This window comes from Archocentrus centrarchus, chromosome 6 (assembly GCF_007364275.1).
Source record: "Archocentrus centrarchus isolate MPI-CPG fArcCen1 chromosome 6, fArcCen1, whole genome shotgun sequence".
NCBI classification, from domain to species: Eukaryota; Metazoa; Chordata; class Actinopteri; order Cichliformes; family Cichlidae; genus Archocentrus; species Archocentrus centrarchus.
The window spans coordinates 17,149,263-17,173,873 of NC_044351.1; the positions used below are offsets into that span (position 1 = coordinate 17,149,263).

Consider the following 24,611-nt stretch of genomic DNA (forward strand, 5'->3'; position numbering starts at 1 on the left):
CGGGATTCTGTACCACGTCTGCTACCGGTGTGTTAGCTGTTGTTTTGAACCACTCACAACCTGGATTTATAGTTTTCTGTTTAATTTGTAAAGCACTGAAAGTTGCAGATGTGTGACCATTTTAAATGAAGTGTTTATTTTTCCGGGAGTGGATTTTAAGTAAGCTGGAGTTCAAGAGAGCCGTAGAAATACAAAGCAAAGCTCTCCTGTCAGAGTATGCGACAAAGAAAAGCTTTGGGGGAAAGTAGTTTTCACCGAGCAACACTTCCACTGCCGCCTGAAACATGACCGAGAGAGCTGACAAAGGCAAACCCAAGGGACGCTTATCATTGTCCAGAAGCAAAAAGAAAGGCGGTGTTGCTAAAGCTGGGACTCTTGCGAGTGCTGCCACCACAAGTCCAATCACGTCGTTCTTCTGCAGCCAGCCTCCACCTAAGCTGGCCTGCCCCCTGTGTGGCCAGCTGGTACCGAGATTCAGGATCAATGAGCACATTGATCTGCAGTGTCAGAACTTTGAGAGAGGAGACAGCACTGTCGGCTCAGCAAGTAATAGTGTTGTATCGAGCACTCAGCTGTCACCCAGGAGGAGTCTCACAAAGTCCCCAGAGCTGGATCGAAAAGTGGAAGAAGAGGGCAAAGAAACCAAAACTAGTCCTTATTTCAAAAAGAATAACTTACAGCAGGCACCACGGGAAATAAACAGCAAGACTGTGGTCAGGACCATTGATCTGGGAAGTCTTTCTTCCAAACTATCCAGAAAATATCACAAGGCACCTGAGAGGATACAGGTGGAGGATGAAAATGAACTTGAGGAGACACTGAATAGCTCACAGAAAGAAAATGTTCTGATTCAAAGTTTAGATGACAAAGAAGAGTGCATGGCAGTCATATCCACCGGTGTAGCCTGTGCAGCAGCAGTGGAAGGTCCATCGCATTCAGAAAAACAACATAACTTTGAAAACAAAGCATCAAAATCTGATACTGTCCAAAAACTGGTTACTCCAAAGCTGCACTCTTCTCCCTCCAACCATCAAAAGAAAAAACAAAACATCTTCCACTGGTAAGGTAGCAGGCTTTAACAAGAAAGCCAAACTGGAGGAGAAGTGCTCTGAAAGTAAAGCTGAAACATCTGATCTTGAGCAGCGTGAAACTGTAGTACCTTCATCTGCTTGTGACCCACCTTTGAATTCAAAGGAAACACATGAGGAAAGGGTCGCAGTTATCAGTGACAATTTACTGCCTGTGTTGGCACTGATAACAACACAGTGAAGAGCGCTCAACTACGGTTTCCCCGCATCTTCCCTACTACCTCAGAAACTTCAAAACTGTACTGAACGCCGTGCTGGAGAATGATGACGACAGAGAATTATTCAACCAGGATGATTTGTCATTTATATGTGCATTTGAAAATCTCTCAGGTATGCAAATGTCATTCGGTAATTATTTTAAATGTTGACAAGAAAATTTGTCCGGATGTTCACGTGTATTCTCTCTCTTAAAGTCATGGGACAGAAGCTGTATGTGAGGCTTTTTCAGAGGAAATTGAAGTGGCTCCAAGTAAATAGCTGGATTATGAAGAGATAGGCAGCGTCTTGGACCGGTTTGCACAGGAAACTGGTTCAAAGTGGTTTCTACAGACAGGTAAATGATCTCTAGCATTACAGTTTTTTTAAAAAATAATTTTGTAGTAATTTTAACATAATTTTCCTGTTATGTCTTTGATGCAACTGCAGTGATTACATTTAGATGTGTTTGCTCCATACTGACAATTGAAGCTAGAAAATACAGTGAAATGTCTCATTCAGCCTTGTGAAACACCACTTCATCCCAAAAATTTCTCTGATTTTTACACCTCAAAGAGAATGACCTTGAGGACTTAGGTGAGGCTCTGGATCTCCTACCAGCTCCTGAACTCAAAGCTTTGGCTAAGACTTTCCACCTCGGCAATTCAGGGACTCAGAAACAGCAGCTAGTGGACGGGCTACTTCGTCTTAGCAGGCAAAAGTCTCTCTTCTCTCCGACCTCTGCACAAAACAATGTTGGAACGGTCATCCTCAAACGGTGAGATAATTATCTGCGTTATGTTCTTTTGGAGCACTGGTATTACAGTAGTGGTCTCACCCCTGTCCTGTCTTTAAAGGGCTAAGCAGCTCGCAGGTTCCTCTGTGCGTCTCTGTCGCGGTCCACGGGCTGTCTTCTCTCGGGTTCTTCTGCTCTTCTCTCTGACGGCCACCATGGAAGAAGAGGAGATGGCAGCTGGTGGACAGAGCCAGCTTTATACCATCCTTTTGGTAAACTCAGGTCGTCTGGCCTTCCCGGACTACACAATGCAGCGTGTAGCCAAGGTTTTTCGGGACAGAGAGGACCTTATCAGGTGAGGACCTACCAAAAGATCTAAAATGGCCTTCTCTAAGCAAGATAGGCACAAATAAGTACTACTAACTCCATGCATCACACCAGATATGAAGCTTCCATGCGAGCACTGCAAGAGGTGATCCTGGCTATGCAGGGTGGTCAGTGGGAGACGGCCCTGGAGCTCTACACTGCAGCGAAAAGTGAATGGCTAGAGCTGAAGAAAAACCATGACCTCAGGTCCGAACCTCATAAATCTTTGTTTCTGTATTTCCAAAAACAGTCACTGCTGATTGATGACAGTATGTTTTGTTTGCAGTCATCTGGAAGAGCTGCCCGTGTTCCTGCGCTGCTTCACTGCAGGATGGGCTTACACTCGAATCTTATCCAGGGGGGTAGAGATTTTGCAGAGGCTTCGTCGCTATGAGGTTTTCTGAACCTATCCATTCACTGCCTAACACAAATTTCAGTATTTATTGTCTCTGAGTATCATAAATGAAAATGTCTGTCATGGGTCTTCTGTTCATGTCTCAGGAAGCGGTTGAAGAGCTGCAGTCCTTGCTGTTGCAGTCCGTTTACTGTCCTGACAGCCGCGGGCGATGGTGGGACAGACTGGCGCTAAACCTTCACCAGCACCTCAAAAGTCCTGAGCAGGTGCTCACCTTTCTCTCTGTTTCCATTCACCTCCTCTGAGACAGTCTCTTAATTTATTTTGTGTGTGACATTGTTATCAGTTAAGTCTGTTACATTTTCATTTGTTGGACTGTGTTTTTTTACCTGTCAGGCTGTCTGTGCTATCAGAGATGGGCTGTCAGACCCTTTGGTGCGTACAGGACATAAACTCTCCCTCCATCAGAGAGCTGTTAGAATGAAAGAGTCTGCCAGCTGCAAGAAGTACCGCCTGCAACTGAGAGAGCTGCCCACTGTCCAAGTCCAAGATGTCAATCATGTGAGTTTTTCACAGCGTGTCAGTTTGTGGGTTTCAAAACAGAACAACTTAGTTGTTTTTAATTTTTGTCTGTATGTAAAAAGGAATTTATTATATTTTTTTGTGCGTGTTTGTTTTTACGTCTGACTGCAGGTGACTATTCGAGGACAGCTGTTTCCTCATGAAGGAGGCATGGGGAAGTCTAGATTTCTTTTACCAGCAGATGAAGAAGGGGAAGACGGTGCTCGTTCCACTGTAATATGCTCTGTAGAAGAGCTGTGTTTAGCGCATTACCGACAGCAAGGTTTTGACCAAGGTAAACAACTTCTTTTCTCCTGTAAAGAATATGTGGACATCAGCAGATTGCAGGCATTTTTTTTAAGATTATTATTATTATCATCATCAGGGATCCATGGAGAGGGCTCAACATTCTCAACATTGTTTGCTCTTCTGCTGTGGGACATCATTTTTATGGACGGTATTCCAGATGTCTTCCGAAACCCATACCAGGTAAAGAAGGCTCTGTATATGTTTAGCTGAATATGTATGAACCCCTAGAACTCATGCTTGTTTCCCCTTGCAGACGTGTCCACTGGATCTTTACACCGACTGTTTCTATGAGAACAGAAAGGATGCAATTGCATCGCGTGCCCAGTTACTTTGTGAGGCATCCGTGGAAACTCTGCAGAATATGTTAGAAGATGTCTGGAATTCCCAGGAGGGTAAAGTGTGTTCGTTGGTCAGCTGGGAACGTTTCTCATCCCTTCAACAGGCGCAGGTACTTAAGTTTTTAAAAATGGATGTTTGATGGTATCAGTGTACAGTGTTTCTCACGTTACGTGTCAGTGCAGTGGGACAGATGGTGGCAGTTATCCTCACATACACGACATAAAAATCTCACTTCATTTCCAAGTTTGGAGCATCTTCTATTGCCAGATTAGCACCCAGACTCTTTTACTTTGGAGCCATGCTGGTGTAATACATGCAAAATAGGGTTTGAGACTGTCTTGCAAGGCATTCGATGAATAAAGCAATAATGGAAAAATGTTACAAGAAAAGGCGACGCAGCAGCAGTAAACATGCTCTTGTCTCAAATCTTTTGAAATGTGTTTCTGGCATCCAGTTGAAGATGAGTATGTAATACTGTTTCATTTTTAATGGCAGTAAAAAGCATTTTTTTGTAAAAATACTGTAAATTTCTACATTTGTTACTAGAGGTACCAACATGACACTAATGTGATCATGATCATGTGCTGATTTTTATTTATTTTTTTTCCCCAGTCTCTTGTTGCGTGCCTGGGTGGAGCCTTTCTTGGTGGAGTAATAGCACGAATGGCAAAAGACTACAGGCACTGCCGTGGAGGTTTACCCGACCTTGTGGTGTGGAACACCTCAAATAACAGTTACAAGGTGAGATCATCTGACCGTCCTGGCTTTTTTCCTCTCTCTCTCTCTTTGTATTCAATCAGGAGTTTTGTTGGTGCCCAATAATTTAAAATCTCATGACATTGGATGTTCTGTGATTGTAGCTGGTGGAGGTGAAGGGGCCCAATGACCGACTGTCCCACAAGCAGCAGATCTGGTTGGATGAGCTGCAGAAACTTGGGGCCGATGTGGAGGTGTGTCACGTGACTGCTACTGGAGCCAGAGGAGCTCGTCTGGAATAAAAAGAGACAGAAGAAATGGCTGATAAGACTTTGCTGCTAATTAATGAGACTGTGGCAAAAAAAATTGAAACATCAGCAAACAGACAGGAAAAAACATTTCTTTTTTCCTGATTCTGATCATCCAGAGAAACTGTTGGGTTTGCTCATTTTGACACTTCCAGAGGACTGTTGCAGCTGTCTGTCCTCTAGAGAATGGTGCAAATCTTAATCTCAAAAACTCTGTCGCATAAAATTTTACCTTTCTATGTAGAAGGAAGTTAACGTGCTTTCTGGTGTACAGCATTACCATCAAGGAAGGATGATCTTCACAGGAAGAGATGAGGTCATTGTTGACAGCTGCTGGGATCAGAAATGGTTTGTTTACAGATAATTGCAGTTGATGCATGATAGGAAATGGATCCAGCCACCACACTCATTTACTGGTGTTTCCTTTTTTTCGGCAACACTACATTCACAGGATTGTGGGTTACCAAGCAACCAAAACTCCCATTTTCTTGGCTGCTTATAAATTGCACAGCAGCTCTATGAGTTTGTTATGCAATTAAATACTGTGATAATATGCCAATAAATATGGTTTTTGCTGCTAACCATGGGTTAATCAAATGAATCATTTTGGTACAAACTAAGATTATAGATTATAGTAAGATTAAAGAGATTTGTCTATTATTATAGCATAATTCATATTTTTGTTTATCAAATAGTCATAAATAACAGGAAAATGCACCGATTTCTGTTTAATAAGATTGTCATCAATAATTATTTACCTTAGCGTGTTGGTTTCAAAGTTTTCTTATGTACCTCTTTAGAAGCTGGAAAAAGCTCAGACCCCTCAAGCTACATTTTCTTTAATCAGTTCAGAATAATAATACAAACATTTTAGTTGATTTCTTTTTAAATAAAGGTTAGTAAAGTAGCATCAGCAAGTCTTCTTTTGTTTATTTCTCTCACAAAAGAAAACATTCATCTTAGTTTCACACCCTGGCTGCAGTGGCTCTATGCTGGGGCTGTAAGGATTCTTGGAGTAACTCGAACAACTCGATTATTTAAAAAAATCCTCAACGCAAATTTCTTTGCTTCGAAGTTTCATTTAAACTGCAGCGCTCAGCTGTCACCATGTAAACGCGAACGTTTCACCCACATTTAAAAACAGACCTGCAATATAAACATATTTAGGAGCGTGCATGTGAAGAAAAAGCATTACAATAATACTTTGTAGCTGCTCCAATCCACCGCCGTTTGCTTCACACAGCAAATATTTACAGTAAAGCTACAGAAGTTAAAATAATATATGCAGATTAACTGTTAACTTAGTCTGATACCATATTTAAATCAGGCAGCTCGCTCAAGGCTGATGGCAGCTTTATATGGCGGTGAGACTTTCAGGGCAGGGGGGGTGTAGTAGACCATATTTATTTTAGGGCTTTAGTAACATTGTTTTGCAGATTTAGATTCATGTAAAATAATATATTCATTAAATTGTATTTAATTTTATTTATTATTTTTTTTTTTCCGCAGGCCAGAGTCACTGTCTGGGGCTGTTAGACAGGACACTGAATTATTATTAACATTAATTATTAACATCTGCACCATCAAAACATCTGTTTTCTGCAGCAGGAAACATTTCAGCAAAGCACAGAACAAACCTCAGCTCTGAGAACAGTGATATGCTCGCTTTTCTTCACTGCAGCCACCACACAGGCTTACAGACACTCACTCGTTCACTAGCACACTTAAACACAGATACACACATGTAAAAAACACATAAACACCAAATCTACCTCATCCAGGAGATACACCACTGGCAGAACTTTTTTTCCCTCCTACTAATGTATGAAAGCCTTCCAAGAAGACAGAGTAAAGGCTATTTAATTTTAAGCCTTAGATTATTTTATTTGACATTAATGTACTTGTGATTATTTATTTATTTATTTTTACATTTAGGAATATGTTTTCTTTTAAAAAAATTTATATAGTACATAAATACAATGAAAGAGTTTAGTTTTTTTCTGTATGCAGCTAAGCTATTAAAAATACTAGTTTTTAAAAAAGGAAACAATGAGATTTTTTTCTCTTTTGAATACTCATTAATACTCATTAATAAGACAAAAATATTTCACATCTGATTACTCGATTAATCAATAAAATAATCAATAGAATACTCTATTACAAAAATCAACGATAGCTGCAGATCCACTCTGTATCCTACCAAGAGGACCTGCCCCACATGCTCAATGCTGTGTATAGTCATCCTCTCAAAGGCCCATTATTTTCTTCATTATCAGTTATTATCAGTTTTTCCATTAACTTATTAATCATTTAGTCTGAAATGGTTCCCAGATGCTAAGATGACATAATCATATTACTGGTGTGCTGTGACTCACTTTACTACAAGAAACACATCACAAGAGCAGCTTGAGGAAAAAAAAAACACACACACACCTCTGCCAGCACTGAAAGGTCCCTCCACATCAGGCATGAGTTGGATTAGTTTGTGATTGTGGTGCAACAAGTCATGTCAAAACTATTAATTCTGTTTGGTCAAATAGGGACAGAATTCTTGCTGCCGAACAGCAGCAGAACTCTGACAAATAAACCCCACAGACAGTCCTTATAGCACGACAACTGAGGCACCTGCATAAGTCCACACAGCTTACACAGTAACCATAGTGCACGCACATAAATGTTTTGGTTAACCTATGTTTTAAGCTGATCTCTGCAAATCACGATGGTACAAGGTACAAGCAAACAATGATTCTGCATATGCTAAGTAAGCAAAAGTTCATTTAGGTATTGTTCCATTACAGTGATATTTTCTTGAGAACATAAAGATGATGAAGAGTTTTTCATATTTCAGTTTGATACCTGTGAGGATATGACAGAATGTCCGGTTTTGTCCATCATTCAGTGGTAAAGAGTCTTTCAAAAATACCTGGATCCAGAACTGGATTAAGAAGTTGATCACTTTGGTCTAACCCCACCTGTGATAGAAAAAAAATTAAGCCAATCTATTCTTAACAAAAAGACAAACAAACAAAGCTAACCAACCACATAAATTCTCTGACAGAGGTAATAAAGTTATTCTTTTCTTAGGATGACAGGTGTTTAAACTAAACTGAATGTTGTAACATTATTTATTTTTTTTATTTTTTCTGGCAATTTATGAGAATTTACAAAGTAAGGCAGTCTCTCGATGGTTTTTAAAACTTCTGAGTAATGCTGCAAACAGCAAGACAAACCAAACCAATCACAAACTCCTAGGTGGAATTGAAAATAAATAGGCAATAATCAAAATTGGAGGAACTGTTCATGCAAATCCGTCCATAACTTTTTGAGCAATTCTGCCAAAGAAGCAGACAAACCAGTCGCAACCTTCTCAGTGGAAATAAAAGTCACAGCTGGAGGATGAGACTGTTTTCATGAAGTGGCTTCAACAGTGAATGAATGAACTAGCCAACGTTAGTGTTACAGCTCTACAAAATCATGTGTAATTGTACTGAAAGTCCAGTAGCTCAAATCATTTAATTGAATTGAACAGTCAAATGTAATATTTAGAAGCTGATTCTAATAAAATCTGGAATGATTTTAACGTTTATGGGCGTGTGTGTGATGTTACAAATACATGCACGCACTACCCTACACCCAGGCACGCTGGGTGTAGGTAGTGCATGCAGGCCTGCAGGATCATGGACGCTTCTGGGGGAAGGGATGCCAAGGCTATCCTGCGTCTGACGTCACGGCGCTGGAGAGAGGGAGAGGAGGCGATGTGAGGAAGCTGCAATAAACACACAGGGCGTCTGCGCCTGTCTAAGTAGGACAATAAAGTGAAAACGGCATCAATGCTCTAACAATGGATTTGTCATATACCCTCCTCCTAAAAGTTTTCCTCTTCGTGCACTTGCTAAACTACACCCAAGGTGAGTGGGGCGTTTTGTCGGAGAAAACCTTCCGAGTTGTGTTGAATCCATGAAGCAGCGGCGGGCTGAGAGGAGCAGAAATCCCGATAGCCCGTTAGCTAGCAGAAGGGATCAGCAGGGCCTGCTTGTTGTGAGGAGGACTGCACCCTTTTTGCCGTATTACTTCAAACCGACAGATCACACACAGCTTAAAAGCGGACTCGGATTCGAGCAGTTGATTGAAATAAACCGACGTTGGGGAGTTGCGCCAATGTGTTGTCACCGTTATTTTTTATCGCCAGCTTTCGGGTTAGGGGTTTTGTTGTTACCGTGCGAGCAGCGCCGACAGCCATTGTTATGAGAAGATGGAGATGCCGACTGGGTTAACGGACCGTTAGCTTCGAGCTAGCTCGCACTTTAGCCGCTAACTGTTCTGTCTTAAATAAAAAGCGGAGCCTCCGAAATAACCTGGCCCGTGTGGACAATTTAAATGACACAAGTTTTCACGTTTCGCTAGCATAATTTTTGGCTTCAGTTTTGTGTCTTGTCTTGTGATTCCTCTTGATGTTTTTCTATTTTATGTCAGATGAGCCTGCAGTTTTAGTTTAAATTTACTTTAATTAAAATATATATATATTTTTGCGTGGGTGAAGTGGGGTGCCAAATTGATCTCTGTATAATGCAGTATGGACATGTAATTCACATATACAAGCCTTCCTCTGTGTGCTATACAATTAAATTGGCTTCTTAAACTTCCCTCTGTAAAAAGAAAAAAGTCTCATGTAGATTTAGGAGCCATGTTTATAGTTGGCAAGCGAAATATTGCTTCTTCTTTTTTTTCTTTCTAGCTTTGTGACTCGCCAAACTGTCATAAATGGTAATAACAACTACTTACACAAATACACAGTCATTTCCCTACATTACCTTATTTATTAATCTGAGCTAGTCTAAACTACAGGACATTCTTCCTTCCCGATACAACAATGCTTGTTTTTTATTGTAATGTACTTACTAAGCTACTTATTGTAATATACTTGGATTACTGTTTGAGCGAGCTTTTTCTTTTGTGTAATTTTTACCTTTTTGAGTTATGTTGTTGTGTGGTATTGTATTTATTTTATTGACCCAGGTTGTTTTTCAAGTTTTGGCTGCTGTAACACAGTAATTCCCCAACTTTTGGGGTAAATAAAGTGCAGCTTAGCTCGTATCGTCTTAAATTTACTATTTCTTATTGAATAGAAGTGTATGAATCTTGACTCCTTGCATATCTTTATGCTTTTGTAAACCTTGAGAAATTAATTTATCTCAGAGATAGAGTCATGGCCTTCACTTCTCATAGTCACCTCAATGAAAAATTTAATGTTACCACCTAAATATTTCATACTGCATATGAACAGAGAAGTAGCTGAAGCCTGGTCTACTTATCCACCTTTGTTATAATGTTGTACAGAATCCTGTAATTTATGGCTCACTAGTCAGGCATAATTACCTGCCAGAGAGGCCTAATTACATGGACTCTATTTACTGAAAATGCTTTCTATTGGTTTTTATTATGGAGCAGCAATCTGACTTTACATATGCACCACTTTCCTCAGTATATGTGGAAAACAAACCAACATTCGGGGGGAAGGGAATAATGTCCTAAACAAATGAAACTGAGGTTTTCAGACTGATTTTGTGTGTGAAACAGTTTGCAAAATGGGTGGAGATGGTTAAGAATTGCTTTCTTTCAAGCCCACCACCCACTCTTCTGGTGGTGAAATAATTAAGCTGTGACGCTGTGGGCTGTTGTTGAGCACTGCTCTAAAGCTGGCATTCATTCGACTTAAATAGATTTTAGTTAAATGTTAAAAACCAGACCGTACTGATTTGCTGTCTGTTTCCTTTATTTTAACCCTGCCTGTCAGATATCGGCCAGATTATCCACCTTACGGGCACCTAAACCACCCTAACATGTACAGTGCATCAGTTGTTTATAAGTGTAGCTTTTATACATACTCCTTAAAGACTCAAATTTGAGTGTTTCTGTTAGGAATCGTTAAAGGTTACAGAGTAAGGAACATGGGTTGGTTTTTTTTTTGGTTTTTTTTTGGTCTGGCAGCTATATGCATATAGAAAAACAGTGCACACACCTTTTTTTTAACAGACGTTCCTTTGTTCTTTTCATACAGGACACTATAGAAATCCCCTGAACAAGTACATCCGCCACTATGAAGGCCTGTCCTACAACACAGAGCTTGTGCACAGCAAGCATCAGAGAGTCAAGAGGGCACTCTCCCATGAAGACAAATACCTGCAGTTAGATTTCCATGCCCATGGAAGGTTTGTGCACATTTTTTTTAAAAGATACCATCCTACAGTAAAGTCTGTCTGCATCTCTGTCCTTCTTATATCTCTTCATCTAGATCTGTATTTCTATAGTCATCTCTCTGTTTATTTATTTGCAAACACCATCACATACACTTGTGTGGTTTATGATTAAAGGTTGAGGTCTGCTGTAGTGGGGATTTGCAGTTTTATTAGAAGTTGTTTTACAAAATCTAAAAAGTATACTGACGCATCACAGGTCAGTGTTCAGGATGGATTTTAAAGGTCTGAGTTGTTTTCTGTGTAGATTCTCTGCTCCCCACTGGAACCTCGATTGGTTGAATTAACCAGCAGCTGCTTTAATTATTGTTCAAACTGATTTTAAAAGAAAAGAAGCAAAGCAATTGTGCTGATTTGCTGCCATTTTCACTTGTGTGATAGTGTGCTGGGCCTTATAACTGCTGGTGGGACAGAAATGAGCTATTAAAAACACAAAGTTGAGCTCAGATTCATTGGTGTTGTGGTGGTGTTCTTATTCCCTGCAGGTAAAGTGAAACTGTGCATGTATTTGTCTGTGCTGGTTAGCTCTGTGATGTATCGGGTGTTTCATGCTACCTGAGTGGGAGCCCCTCCAGATATACTTACAGTCCTTTTCAGGGTTCTTGATCCAGTATTTTGAGGAGGTGGTGTTGTGAAAAAGCGTTGATGACAAAGTCACGACCATCTGGCTGGGATCTTGGCGAAGACTGTTTGTCGCCCTTCCTGTTACAGGGCCTGCTGTTTCTAAACTCAGATGCATCTTAATAGGGAAGAGCATCATAGGAGCAGGGCAAACACACGGAAGGAAGATGTCTCTTCCTTTGAAAAACAGGAACGCATCAGTTTCTTTTCCTTTTGAATTCATGACACTAAAAGTAAAGTGAGGATGCTTTTACATTCATATGTACTATTAAGCTTGCCTCTAAAATGCCACCAGTTCTCAGTTTTGTGGTTCAGAGTGCTGGGCAGGTGGTTTCATTCATACATTTTAGAGAATTGCCAGCGTTTTTCTGTAAATTATGGCTGTCTCAGTTGTCTTTTTATGGAATCCTAGACTCACTCCATGATGATGTTGAGATCACAGTGTGGGAGCTATACCATCTGTTGCAAGACTCCTTTTTCTTCTTGTAGCCAAAGAACGGACTTTGACTCTTGTTGTGTTTTTGGGCTCATTGCCATCCTACAGAATGAATATTTTGGACCTATCATATGCCTCCCTAATAGGATTGATTGATAACACCTAGAGTGCCTAAAACCTTTGTGGACTTGTGTATGAATCTGAAATGGCTGATAGACATTTTAATGCATTACAAAGATTCCCCCTGGGATTCCTACACAGAAACAGTGATTCACAAGGCATTGTGCGCATACAGGGATATATTGTTTGCCGTTATATCAAGGTTGCCCATATTTTTCAGCTAAATTTTCAAAGGTCTTGTGTTTTCTCAGTGCATGGACCCAGAAAACAGCAACTTTCACACAATGCAAGCATACAATAAGAGCACTGTGTGGGTGTTTCGTGAAACCCAAGGGTTACTGTAACATGTTTGTTTCCTTGCCATATGTTTGAACTACAAAAAAACCTCAGCATTCTTGCAAGATGTCCTAATTTTCTGTTTATTCTCTTACAAAATAAATGCTGCAGTTTTCCCTCTGCAACAGAAAACAGCTTAGATGTTTTCTCTCTGCCAGTGCTCTTGCTTTGACCCTACCCCCCCCTTTAATTTGCAGTTTCCTTTTTAGCAAAGGCTGGGTAAATATTGCTTACTTCCACTACTCAGGGCCAGTTACAGCTCCACTCTGAATCTAAAGGTCTTTTTGATCTCTGTGATTTCAGGCATTTTAATTTACGAATGAAGAGAGATACTGCCTTGTTTGCCCCAGATTTGAAGGTAGATGTTTCAGGAGAAGAAATTCCATATGATACCTCTCACATCTACACCGGAGAAATCTTTGGTAAGACTTAAATTTTTCAGAATTGTTTTAATGTGTTGCTACAATGCTGCTGTTTAGGGAATTTTTCAAACAGCTGCTGGCTTTGTTTTTCTCAAATGCAAATACCTGCTTCTGCGTCAGTCTTCTAATTGACAATTTGGATTCCCAGGTGAGAAAGGTACATTGACTCATGGCTCCATTGTGGATGGTAAATTTGAGGGCTTCATTCAGAGCTACCATGGCACTTACTACGTAGAGCCTGCTGAGAGGTACCTTGAGGGCAAGGATGTGCCCTTCCACTCTGTCATCTACCATGAAGACGACATACGTGAGTCCCCTCGGCATCGTCAGCTACACAAATACTTTGATAGGCTATTATTTTGTCACCACTGAGTGTGTATTTAGATACATACGTATGTAAATGTGTGACTGGAAAGTGCAAGGTCAGTGCTGCCGAGCTCATGGAGGCAGACTGGTGTGATAGGCCCCCCCTGGGGAGCAGAGTCACCTGGGGTGTTCATTAGCTGAGTAACACAATCTTGCTCTTGGGTACTGGCTCATTTCAGCAGTCTTTTGCAGTGTTTGTACTAATAGTGAGCACCAAGTACACTTCACTACACTTGCGAACTCTAATTTCACATCATCTGTGTACACATAGCATGTGGCTGAGGGGCAAATTAAACATAATTGTGAGAGCGACTAATGAGAGCGACAGGAAGGTAATTCACACAGCAAAGCTAGGCTCAAGTGACGTGTAAGTACTTGCATTAGCTGATCATGAATAGTGCCTGAAATAGAGTGACTCACGGGGTTAAGTAGCTAACATTGTCTCCCATAATCCTAACAGTGTTGTGTCTGCTCTCTCATACAGACTACCCGCACAAATATGGCCCAGAGGGAGGCTGTGCCGATAGCTCTGTGTTCGAAAATGAAGAAATACCAAGCCTCTGCCATGGGGGAGCCCCTTAAGGTTAACTTCACCACACACCATGATAAACCCTGACAGAGTTTAGTAAAGAGATTTGAGGATATTTTATAGAACTACTCAGTCAGGGTCAAAGGTACTCACCAATGTCTTTTTTAAAGTCTCTGTGCCTAGTTCCATGTTTCCAATTATAAGCCTGGAAGTGGTAAACCAGCATACTCACAGTTAAGACTGATCAGTCTAATTATGGTGTCTCAGTTGGAGTTTGCCATATTAGCGTCACTTTGCAGATTGCCATAAATTGTGTTACAACATGGTTTAGTTTGACCATGAAGATCTTCCTAAGAAAAGTTTAATAATTTATTTATTACCTTTGCGAAGGAGTTTATGTGTTAGTGGTATTACTCAAAAAGTTATGGATTTATCTGCATGAAAATTTTTACCAGAGCTCAGGCTTGGCCCACACTGTAGAAATGACATTCTTGGAGTCGATTCAGATCTAGATCCAGGAATGTTTTGGAAGGATTCTTTATCATTGCAAGATGAGTAGAATTTTGCAACATCTTCACAAATGTACATCAATTTTAAATAACAAAATTTGGGATATAGCTGGGTCATCTTTGCAAAAAAAAAAAAAAGGTACAAACTAATTCAGATCAAGATATCTTTTTGGATTCAGGGGCTCAATTCATGCTCGGTTTTCAGCCTTGGCAGCGGGATACAGTCTCAGACTGCTTTTGTTTTTGCTTTTTGTTTTTTCCCATTTGAGACGAGCTGTTACAGGTCTCATGGGACTCCACTGAAATGAGGGAAGCTGCATCTAACTATCCCTCAATCTCTAAAATTGGACCCATTTAGTGCCTCACATGTGTTATTACATTCACATCAAAGACCGTAGCAGGATGAAATAATGTTCAGTTTTCTACCTGACAATGAAATGCCTTACGCATTATCTCAAGCTGTGCTTCTTAGCTCTAATCCAATCAGAGATGGTAGGCAGTAATTAAATATGTCTGTGTTGAGTTTGAACCACATTAACAGCAAACATTGTATCATCAGTTTGATTTATATATTACTTCTGACTCATTGGCATGACATGCCTGCCAAACTTGTGATTAAAATGTATTTCTCAAATTTGAACACCTTAAGACTCCACAAGAGATGGGTGCCACAAGTTGTGTTTCACCCCAAAACCAAAACGAAAAAACAAAAAAATCAAGACAAAACCCCCCCACCCCCCCCCCCCCACCCCCAAACCAATATCGTCTTTTAACTGGTAGTCATCAGCCTTTTTCCCCCCACATAGAAGAACGTGTTCCTCTGCAGAATAGAACTTCATAAACATACTGCAGCTGAAGAACCACAGCCTAAAAATACCGGACATTATTTATTACTTTTTGACTGTGTTGGCTGAAAAATGCTTTAAATATGTTTTATTTAACTGTGTATTTCCTGCTCTGCCTCTGCTATGTCACTCACACCAGGAAGTTCATGTTGAGTCGGACGCTGAGCTGCTGAGGAAGAAGAGGATGGCCCAGGCTGAGAAAAACACCTGTCAGCTTTTTATTCAGACCGACCACCTCTTCTTCAAGTATTACAAGACTAGAGAAGCTGTCATAGCGCAGGTAATGCACAGAAAGTCGCTTGATATATGCTGCTCTTAATATTGTTTATTTCAGTATGTAGAATTTAGTTCTGTGATGGTACAGTTTAATTCTTTTCTTGTTTCTTAGGATGACAGAAAACTTGATGTAAAGTATAAATGTTTATTGATATTTAGATAATATGTCAGGTTCAGTGTAAGCAGTCAATCAAAACACAAAAAAATGGGAAGAAAAGAGTAAAAAAAAAAAAGTGTCAGTCTAATAATTATGCCTGACTTTTTTTTGTTTTAGAGCCTAGAAATACACAGCTAACAGAGTGTCCATGAAAGTACAATTTCTGTGGAGTTGTTACATTTTAGGAATTATGGGAAATGCGTGTTCATTTTCTGGGGAGAGTTATACTAAAAGATTAGTGCCAGATGGGCGCTACCTGTTAATTAATGAGCTTAATGAATGAGGGTGAGTCTTGATGTTTTCCATTTTTCCTCATCTGTATACTAAGCTAAGCTAACTGGCTGACAGCAGTAGCTTCTTAATTGGTTTGCACACTTTAGAATGTCTCATAACCCCCAGCAATTAAACAAATATCAGTGTTATATACACAGTGCTTAACAAATTTATTACACCACCACCCAGTGTAAGGTTTATGCAGTCTGTGACAGAAATTATATTTTTAATACTAAAATATAATTATTGCTGTTATCCTTGAATTTTCAAGTTTACTGTTTTACAAAAAAAAGTAGAGCACATTGTATTATTTTAGATTAAGATGCCAAATTACAGTTAGTTATTTGCATTTCTGAACAGAAACATTTGTTTTTGTGATTAAATATTACGCTTGATTAATTTCTGACTTATCAGAGAAGTCCAGTGCGCTGCCTCAAATTTGAGTATAAAAACATGAGTTCAGTTTGTTATTTGCCTAATAAATAATAATAATAATAATATAATTTTTAGGTTTAAACAGGTTTTTGACAGGTTTCTAAAATATTTGTGATTTTTTTTTTTTTTTTTTTTGTTTTTTGTTTTTTGTTTTGTTTTTATGACAGGTGGTCTAAGCACTGTATTAGTTTAAAAGCTGTTCAAAAATCTTTTATTGCTCCTCAAATTCATTAAGAAGAAATGTAAACATAGTCACTTTGGCTAACCTGCTCCCTCTGTACACCGTACTGATGCAAAATCAGTTGTTTCAAACAAAATACCATAGTATGAAGATAAAGGAGAATGCTTTTGATTTACTTGGAATTACCACTCCAAGTTTCAGTGTAAGCCAGTAGCACCCTTGGTGTAAATGAACCCCCCTCCATCAGGCCTAAGCACCATGGATTATTTTTTTGACTGTAAAAGCTAGACCCAATAACTTGGCTAACATATCATATTAGCCTGCTGTCGCTGCATACAAGCAGCTCTCGTTACTACTACCGTACAGATGGAGTGTTTGTGATTAGATGCAGGGAATAGTATTTCCAGTATCAAGAGAAAGTAACCTTTACCAGCGGGAAAGCACAGAATGATGGTTTACCTTATTCTCTCAGTAAGTGGACGGATGTCAGTTGAACCTCTTACAGTTTAAGTAGTTTTAAAATTGCTTAACATTTGCCTAAGCATGCACTGCTGGAAACTCTGACACAGCCTACCGTGGCTTCTATCACCAGTGGCTTGGCACTTTTTTTGTCTTGGTAAAAAAAATACAATCATATACCATATACCCCAGTGAAATGTCAGGAATTCAGCATGCAAAAGGCTATAAAACCTGTTCCCCAAACTGAAGAATTTATATTTTATTTTTGCTATCTTACGTTTCAGATCTCCAGTCATGTCAAGGCCATCGATGCCATCTATCAGGGCACAGACTTCATGGGCATTCGTAACATCAGTTTTATGGTGAAAAGGATCCGGGTGAGTCTAGTGCAGATCAGATGGTTTAAAATTTGAGGTTTGGTCACAGTCTTCCCTCTGAACCAGCTGCCACCTTCCTTCACAGATAAACACCACCAATGATGAGAGAGACAGGACCAACCCATTCCGCTTTGCCAACATTGGGGTGGAGAAGTTTTTGGAGCTGAACTCTGAGCAGAACCACGACGACTACTGCTTGGCTTATGTTTTCACTGACAGAGATTTTGACGATGGGGTGTTGGGTTTGGCCTGGGTGGGAGCCCCCTCAGGTACTAAAAGATCTTATTTCTTGTGACAAGCAAACAGACCTGTGTCCTGTTTTTATCCTCCTGTGTAAAGTAAAGCGGGATATTGTCACATCGTCCGTCTGTCCATCCATCCATCCATCTCATCCATGAAGGTTTTCCTTTCCGGTCTATAGATTCCAAAACCACAAGGAGTTGAGCCATGAAATTTGGCATGTGTTTGTCACTCTTCAGAGATCTGTAACACAATATTCATATTCCTGGATGTTTAGTACACTTTGTACACTTCGGCTGGATTTATCTGAAGTAGAGCGTAAACAACATGGAGGCTTTCAGGCTGCTAATGCTATGATAATATATACTAATGATATGCAGCCTCTTTCTCATGCCTGATTGGCTTACCTAATCATGTGATCATATTGTGCCATGTGATTGGCTATACCTACTTGACAGTTATTGACTGAAATGGAGAAAGTGGGGATGCCCCATATCTCTCAACTGACCTAGGTCAGTGAACAGATGACAGTAGTGAGAAACTGGGGAATCCCACGTTTCCAGGTAAAGAGTCAGTCTGTTTATAGTACATCAGTTCTAGGCTGCAGCCTTATTGATTCACCTGTGATGCCAACTTCTGATTGGATGAGCATTGTGTATCATGTTAGTCAGGGATGACTCGTGGCCATAAATAGTACAGACTATGACTCATCATTGAGCGATATTAAAGCCATACCTACTGCTCAGCAGTATTGCTCAAATGTAAACAACATGGTTGCCTTATGATTACAATGATAATGTAAAATAGTGATAATGATACATAATACATTGATACCAGCAGATTATGTAGTATGGGTGCATTATTTAGTAACATTCCTGTACACTTGAGTATAATATGATGTGAATACCTTGTAAGCATGCATTATATCTGGCTTATTGTTATGGATTATATAAATAGAAAGACATGTAGTGTACACCCGTGTACTAGAGTACACTATGTACTTTCTCTAATTTGTTAGCCATGTAAATTTTTTGTGTCTTTTCTAGGATGTGTTTACCAAAAAGTGTTGGCAGAAATGTCTGTCTCTTACAGCATGCTTAAAATTGTTTTGATTTAATGAGTACTGTTAACATTGAAAACATATTTTTGCTGGAATATGTATTATCTTTACTAACCCAGGGGTGACTAAAAGTATTTGGATAAAAGTTTAGAGCAAGGCCTCCAAATTAGGGCAAAATAAATTTGCAGAAGGTAATAAGCTGTCTGCTGAAGGGTTTTCTATTATGAAAATTGGCTGTAACATTATCCTGACTTCTACATCCATTTTATATTTTCATTAGTACTGGGAGGATATCCCCGTTGGTGGTGGGTCTTGTTATGGAAAGATATGAAAACATCAGTTTTTCACCACTCATCACATTCCTTAGCTTAGAGTTTATGCTTGCAGTTGTAGACTGCTTGAACTGCATCAAACATGAACATATTTTTTTAAAGCTGTTGCCATGTATTTGTTGTACTGTTTTGCAGAGATGTTTCTGCTCTACGCTGCAGTTATTTTGAGTTTTTAAATGAAAACACTGCAGTTAGATTGTAAATTTGCTGTAGGAAATGGGCATCTTCTCAAGAGTAAGGACAAAAAAATGTGACTTTTCTTTTGTTTGTTCTGTTTCACGCATTCTGTGAACATGATGATGAATTATGCCTCATTTTATTTATTTGAATAAGTACTGTTAAATGAATCACATTCACTCTCTTCATTGAGCTAAATCCTTCCATATTTTGTTTGTTACAAATTGTGCTTTTCCTTCTCAGGGAGCTCTGGGGGCATCTGTGAAAAAAGCAAGCTGTACTCAGATGGAAAAAAGAAATCTCTCAACACTGGTATAATCACTGTACAGAACTATGCCTCCCACGTACCTCCGAAAGTCTCCCATATCACTTTCGCACATGAAGTAGGGCACAACTTTGGCTCCCCGGTGAGTTGCCTAGATGTGTCGCATTTATGCAGGGTGAGAAGGAATTTATGATGCCTGTACACTTTGTCCCTTCTTCCTTTTAATCTTTGATTTTCTTTTTCTTCCTCGCTGCCAGCATGACTCTGGATCTGAGTGCACACCCGGGGAATCCAAAAGCCAAGACAAGAAGGAGAAGGGCAATTATATCATGTATGCGAGAGCTACATCGGGAGACAAGCTCAACAACAATAAGTTCTCCCTCTGCAGCGTTCGCAACATCAGCCAGGTGCTGGACAAAAAGAGGAACAACTGTTTTGTTGGTATGTTTTACTGTTTTTGTTCGATCTTGATCTTAACTACAGGGTTTTTTTTTTGTGTTGTTGTTGTTTTTTTTTTTAATTTCAGACCAGAATATTCTGCTTTTCCTGTCCCCTGCGCTGTTGAGTGTGGAATATTTTTTACTCCAAAGTCTTAATTAGTGAAATAATTTAGGCAACCTGAGAGGTTTTTGGGTGCTATCAGCTTTGAAAAATTGGCATTAGTCCAGGATATTTTTGTACAGTATTTGGCAGCCTGTGGAAGTATACTTTGTCATTTGTGTGTGTCTGTGTGTGTCTGTGGTGTGGTGTGGTGGTTGGGGGTGATACCAGTTGCACACCTTTGAGTCAGAACAGCAAAATGATGCTTTAAAAGTCACTTGATTACTTCACCATGTGATTGGTGTGCCTTTCTGTTTTGCACATGCTGTTTGAAGTGACATGCTTCTTGACTGTACTGATATGACTGAACAAGGCTTTAGGTTTTCAGAAATTGTCCTGGTACACCCACAGTGCCTGATATTCTGCTTTTTCGTTTTTTTAACCAATAACCGACAGTGTTTGGATTTATGCATTTGGCTCTTTCAAGGGTCCCTTTCTATTTTTTAGTACTTTGTTTTTTGGCTGCTGTTGCAGCAACTCATTCCCTTCAGCACAGTATTCAAGCTTTTTGTGTGTGTGTGTGTGTGTGTGTGTGTGTGTGTGTGTGTGTGTGTGTGTGTGTGTGTGTGTGTGTGTGTGTGTGTGTGTGTGTGTGTCAGAATGGGGCTTTCGGGGATGACTACACATCATCGTCAGTATGATTTGTGCATACAGTGAAGGAAATTTTCATGCATTTTTCTGACTGTTAAACAATCAAAAATCTTTATGCTGTTGTGTAAAAAGCTGTGAAAACTATGACTGTGACTATGGAAAAAGCACCAAAAAGTCTGCAGTGCAGGGAAACCCCTGATATTGGTTTGATTGATTTTTGCAATGAGATGCTTTTAATAATAAATGCCTGATTTCTGTTAAAGTCTGATTTTGCTCCACAAAAGGTTCAACACTTTATTCCCGTTTTTGTGACCCTGACTGTTTTAACCTGTTTCAAAACAGAGTCGGGCCAGCCCATCTGTGGCAATGGTATGGTGGAGCCTGGTGAGGAGTGTGATTGTGGCTACAGTGATCAGTGCAGGGACCAGTGCTGCTATGATGCCAACCAGCCTGACAATAAGAAGTGCAAATTAAAGCCCAACAAAGTCTGCAGGTAGATATTTTAAGTTTGACCATTTTAATATTTCTTTCTCTTGTAATGAGTCTTTTAATGCTTTTCTCTTTCCCCACCAGCCCCAGCCAGGGTCCTTGTTGTACATCTGATTGCACTTACAAGGGTCGTAATGAGAAGTGCAGAGAAGAGTCGGAGTGCGCTCACCAGGGCATGTGTAACGGAGTCAGTGCCCAGTGCCCCACATCGGAGCCCAAGGCCAACTTCACCGCCTGCCACGGAGAAACTCAAGTCTGCCTCAACGGGGTGAGTGGCTAAAGAAATCACACCTTGAAGAACTGGTTGTCATAGCAACACTACATTCATACCAGCGAGTGTCTGATCTCGCCTGTCCTCATGCTCCTCCTCCGCAGGGCTGCTCCGGCTCCATCTGTGAGAAGTACGGGCTCGAGGCGTGTACCTGTGCCAGCCAAGATGGCAAGGATGAGACTGAGCTCTGCCACGTGTGCTGCATGGAGAAGAGTGAGTCACTTACCCTTTTCGCACCTTTCATTAGTGAGCTCTTTCTTTTTTTTTTAAATATAAGGTTGAGTTTTGTTTTTGTCGCTTGAATTGGATTTGACTCTCTCCCCAGTGAATCCCAACAGTGCAGCAGCACAGGATCATAGCGTCTGGCTCGTTTCTTCAATAAAAAAGTCACCACGCTGCCAGCTGGCTCGCCTTGCAATGACTTTAAGGGCTACTGCGACGTGTTCATGAAGTGCCGACTGGTGGACGCAGATGGGCCTCTTGCCAGACTAAAGAAAGCCATCTTTAACCCTGAGCTGTATGAGAACATTGCAGAGTGGATTGTGGTATGTGCAGGCATCTCAGTTGTGAATGAGTAATTAGAATGAGCTGTTTTTTGTATCTGATTAGGGTTGATTTGTGCTTCATTTTTGTCCCAGGCTCACTGGTGGGCAGTGCTGTTGATGGGTATCGCTCTCATCATGCTGATGGCTGGTTTCATTAAGATCTGTAGTGTCCATACACCGAGCAGCAACCCCAACCTTCCCCCTCCAAAACCACTTCCAGGTGAGTCCAGGAGACTACGTGGACTTCATCTAATGAGAGTCTTTAGCTTTTATATATTTTACAAATAATTTTCAAATAATTTAACTGACAGCTTAGGTGTTTTAAGTCACATGTTAGCAGTTAACTTCCAAACCACCTTTAAAATTTGCTTTTTTGAACTGTGATATTCAGTGTTGTTTTTCCTCTTTTAATATAGTTATTATTTAAATAGGTCAGACTACTGAGAGAAAGCTCTCTTTTACAAGGACGCTCTAATTACAGTAAATGTAAAACCTTATTCACTTGGGGTCGCCACAGCAGGTAGCTCCACATTTTTGATTTGGCAGGTTTGTTTGCCGGATGGGGCAGCACGGTGGCGCAGTGGTTAGCACTGTTGCCTCACAGATAGAATACCATCTGGAAGGCCTGGGTTCGATTCCACCTTGGCCCAGGCCTCTCCCTCTCTCTGTGGTGTTTGCATGTTCTCCCCGTGCTTGCGTGGGTTTCCTCCGGGTACTCCGGTTTCCTCCCACATTCCAAAGACATGCACTTACTGGGGTTAGGTTAATTGGCTAATCTAAATTGCCCATAGGTGTGAATGTGAGTGTGAAAGGTTGTTCGTCTCTCTGTGTTGGCCCTGTGACAGGCTGGCGACCTGTTCAGGGTGTACCCTGCCTCTCGCCCTATGACAGCTGGGATAGGCTCCAGCCCCCCCGCGACCCTGACCAGGATAAGCGGAAGTGAATGGATGGATGGATGTTTGCCGGATGCCCTTCCTGACACAACCCCAAACGGATTTGTCTCTCCTCCTGGGACTGAACTGGGTGTCTTTCACTTGTTAGGTGTAAACCACAATGCTATGGGGACATAAATCAATAAACAATACACGTATATTAAAATTATATGTTATTAGACGGTTAAGTGTGCTCAGTCGTGCAGTGGAAAAAGCTCAAATTCATATGATCATTTGGAATCTTTATTAAGCATTAATACGATCAGTTTTGTGAAAACCATTTCCTGAGAGCACTTGCAGATTTTAACAGTGAGCGTTGACTCTGAGCTCTTAAAGCGGATCCAAATTCAACTCAGATTGAGTTTGGGGTGTTTGCACAGGCTAAAAAGCATCACATTAAATTGAACTGCCATACGTATTAAGTATTCCAAATTTTTAAAAAAGAAAAAAAAAAAAAAATTTTTTGTTAACCCTGCAGTCTTACACCAATGCCTGTGAGTGGGAGCAGTGTTATATGATTGAATTTTTTTTTTTTTTCTCAGTAGTTGATTAGTCTAAAAGTCAGAAAACAGTTCAAATTAGTGTAATGGTCAAGATTAGGTATTGTCGGTACAACTAACCACATGCTTTGTTAATAAAACGGTATTTTAAAAGTTGCTAAAGTTTGGTACTTCGTTCACATACAAACTACCTGATTAGGTTGCTGAGTGTTGCTAACATTAGCAGTTCAAACGCATGCAGGATCTTTCATAAAATTGCTGCCATCTGCAGTCAGAATGTGCTTATACTTTGCTCCACTCGATTGGTAATATGCACAACCATCTTGTATGTTTGTAGTCGTATGTAGGCTTACTCTTAAATACGGCCATTTATTTTCCAGATCAAAGTACAACAACACGGTCCTGGTTAGTTTGGGCTGGCGTCTGTCTTCACTTTCCACCTTTTTTCAGCTTGTTTACAATTAGCGTCTATCTGCTGCAGCCAGTGGCAGGTAGATTCTTAATGTCTTGGACAGAACAGTTAACCGCTGACAGTAATAAAATCTGAGTGATTACCAACTGATTTTTCTGGTGCTGCCTAGCAAAGGCAGCAGTTTTCGCACATGCACTGCAGCTCTGAACTTTTTCATTACCTGTGAGGATGCAAATCATTAACCTGCCAGCTCTACGCTACAAAGTCTGTCTGTGTGAACTCACAGAGAGCGTGTGGGTGCGCTGCCTCTGTCCTCCTGCTGTGTTCTACGTGTGAGAAAGAGCAGCTTTGGACAATGTCCTGACTTGATTGTCAAGAGCAGAGGTTCTCAAAGCTTTGATGGCCAGGAGCCAGTTCAGGGATTGAACCCTACAGAGGAAAACTGCACACCAACACTTATAGTTAATGCTTGTATCATGCCCCTTCATGGGATGTTTGTTTATGTTGTTGTTTTTCAGTCTTCTGTTTAAAGAAAGGTGTCTAATACTTAAAATATTTTTGAGTACTAAAACATCTGAAAATTGTAACTGTCAAAATTAGATGTGTGTGTAACGACTTTCAATTATTTGTGCCACACCATTGGGCCAC

General features: G+C 40.3%; 2 protein-coding genes and 1 long non-coding RNA gene across 4 annotated transcripts in view; 2 read left to right on the forward strand and 1 right to left on the reverse strand.

Moving 5' to 3' along the window:
* On the forward strand, positions 1-4,985 carry fan1 (FANCD2 and FANCI associated nuclease 1). Its single transcript, XM_030730722.1, is given in 16 exon segments — positions 1-1,027; positions 1,029-1,262; positions 1,264-1,418; positions 1,502-1,561; positions 1,564-1,641; positions 1,860-2,061; positions 2,141-2,374; positions 2,461-2,592; positions 2,672-2,780; positions 2,887-3,006; positions 3,137-3,301; positions 3,434-3,596; positions 3,687-3,790; positions 3,864-4,058; positions 4,562-4,690; positions 4,810-4,985. Coding segments are annotated over 16 exon segments (2,961 nt in total). The 5' UTR covers positions 1-284; the 3' UTR covers positions 4,948-4,985.
* On the reverse strand, positions 4,578-9,210 carry LOC115781204 (uncharacterized). Of its 2 annotated transcripts, XR_004020062.1 has the most exons (4): positions 9,170-9,210; positions 7,810-7,925; positions 5,186-5,286; positions 4,578-4,938 (listed from the first exon to the last, which is right to left on the reverse strand). It is a non-coding gene; the product is annotated as an uncharacterized LOC115781204 (long non-coding RNA). The 2 variants fall into 2 exon arrangements; XR_004020061.1 differs by lacking the exon at positions 4,578-4,938 and having other exon boundaries at positions 5,209-5,283.
* LOC115781203 (disintegrin and metalloproteinase domain-containing protein 10-like) overlaps positions 8,680-24,611 on the forward strand; it is a 20,225-nt gene continuing 4,293 nt past the window's right edge. Inside the window, 17 exon segments of the mRNA XM_030730723.1 lie at positions 8,680-8,861; positions 11,012-11,162; positions 13,024-13,142; positions 13,291-13,449; positions 13,993-14,047; positions 14,049-14,091; positions 15,531-15,671; positions 17,457-17,549; positions 17,635-17,818; positions 19,602-19,765; positions 19,881-20,064; positions 21,157-21,307; positions 21,388-21,571; positions 21,679-21,787; positions 21,900-21,908; positions 21,911-22,119; positions 22,213-22,339. Coding sequence (XP_030586583.1) covers positions 8,795-8,861; positions 11,012-11,162; positions 13,024-13,142; positions 13,291-13,449; positions 13,993-14,047; positions 14,049-14,091; positions 15,531-15,671; positions 17,457-17,549; positions 17,635-17,818; positions 19,602-19,765; positions 19,881-20,064; positions 21,157-21,307; positions 21,388-21,571; positions 21,679-21,787; positions 21,900-21,908; positions 21,911-22,119; positions 22,213-22,339 — 2,149 coding nt within the window. The 5' untranslated portion in view covers positions 8,680-8,794.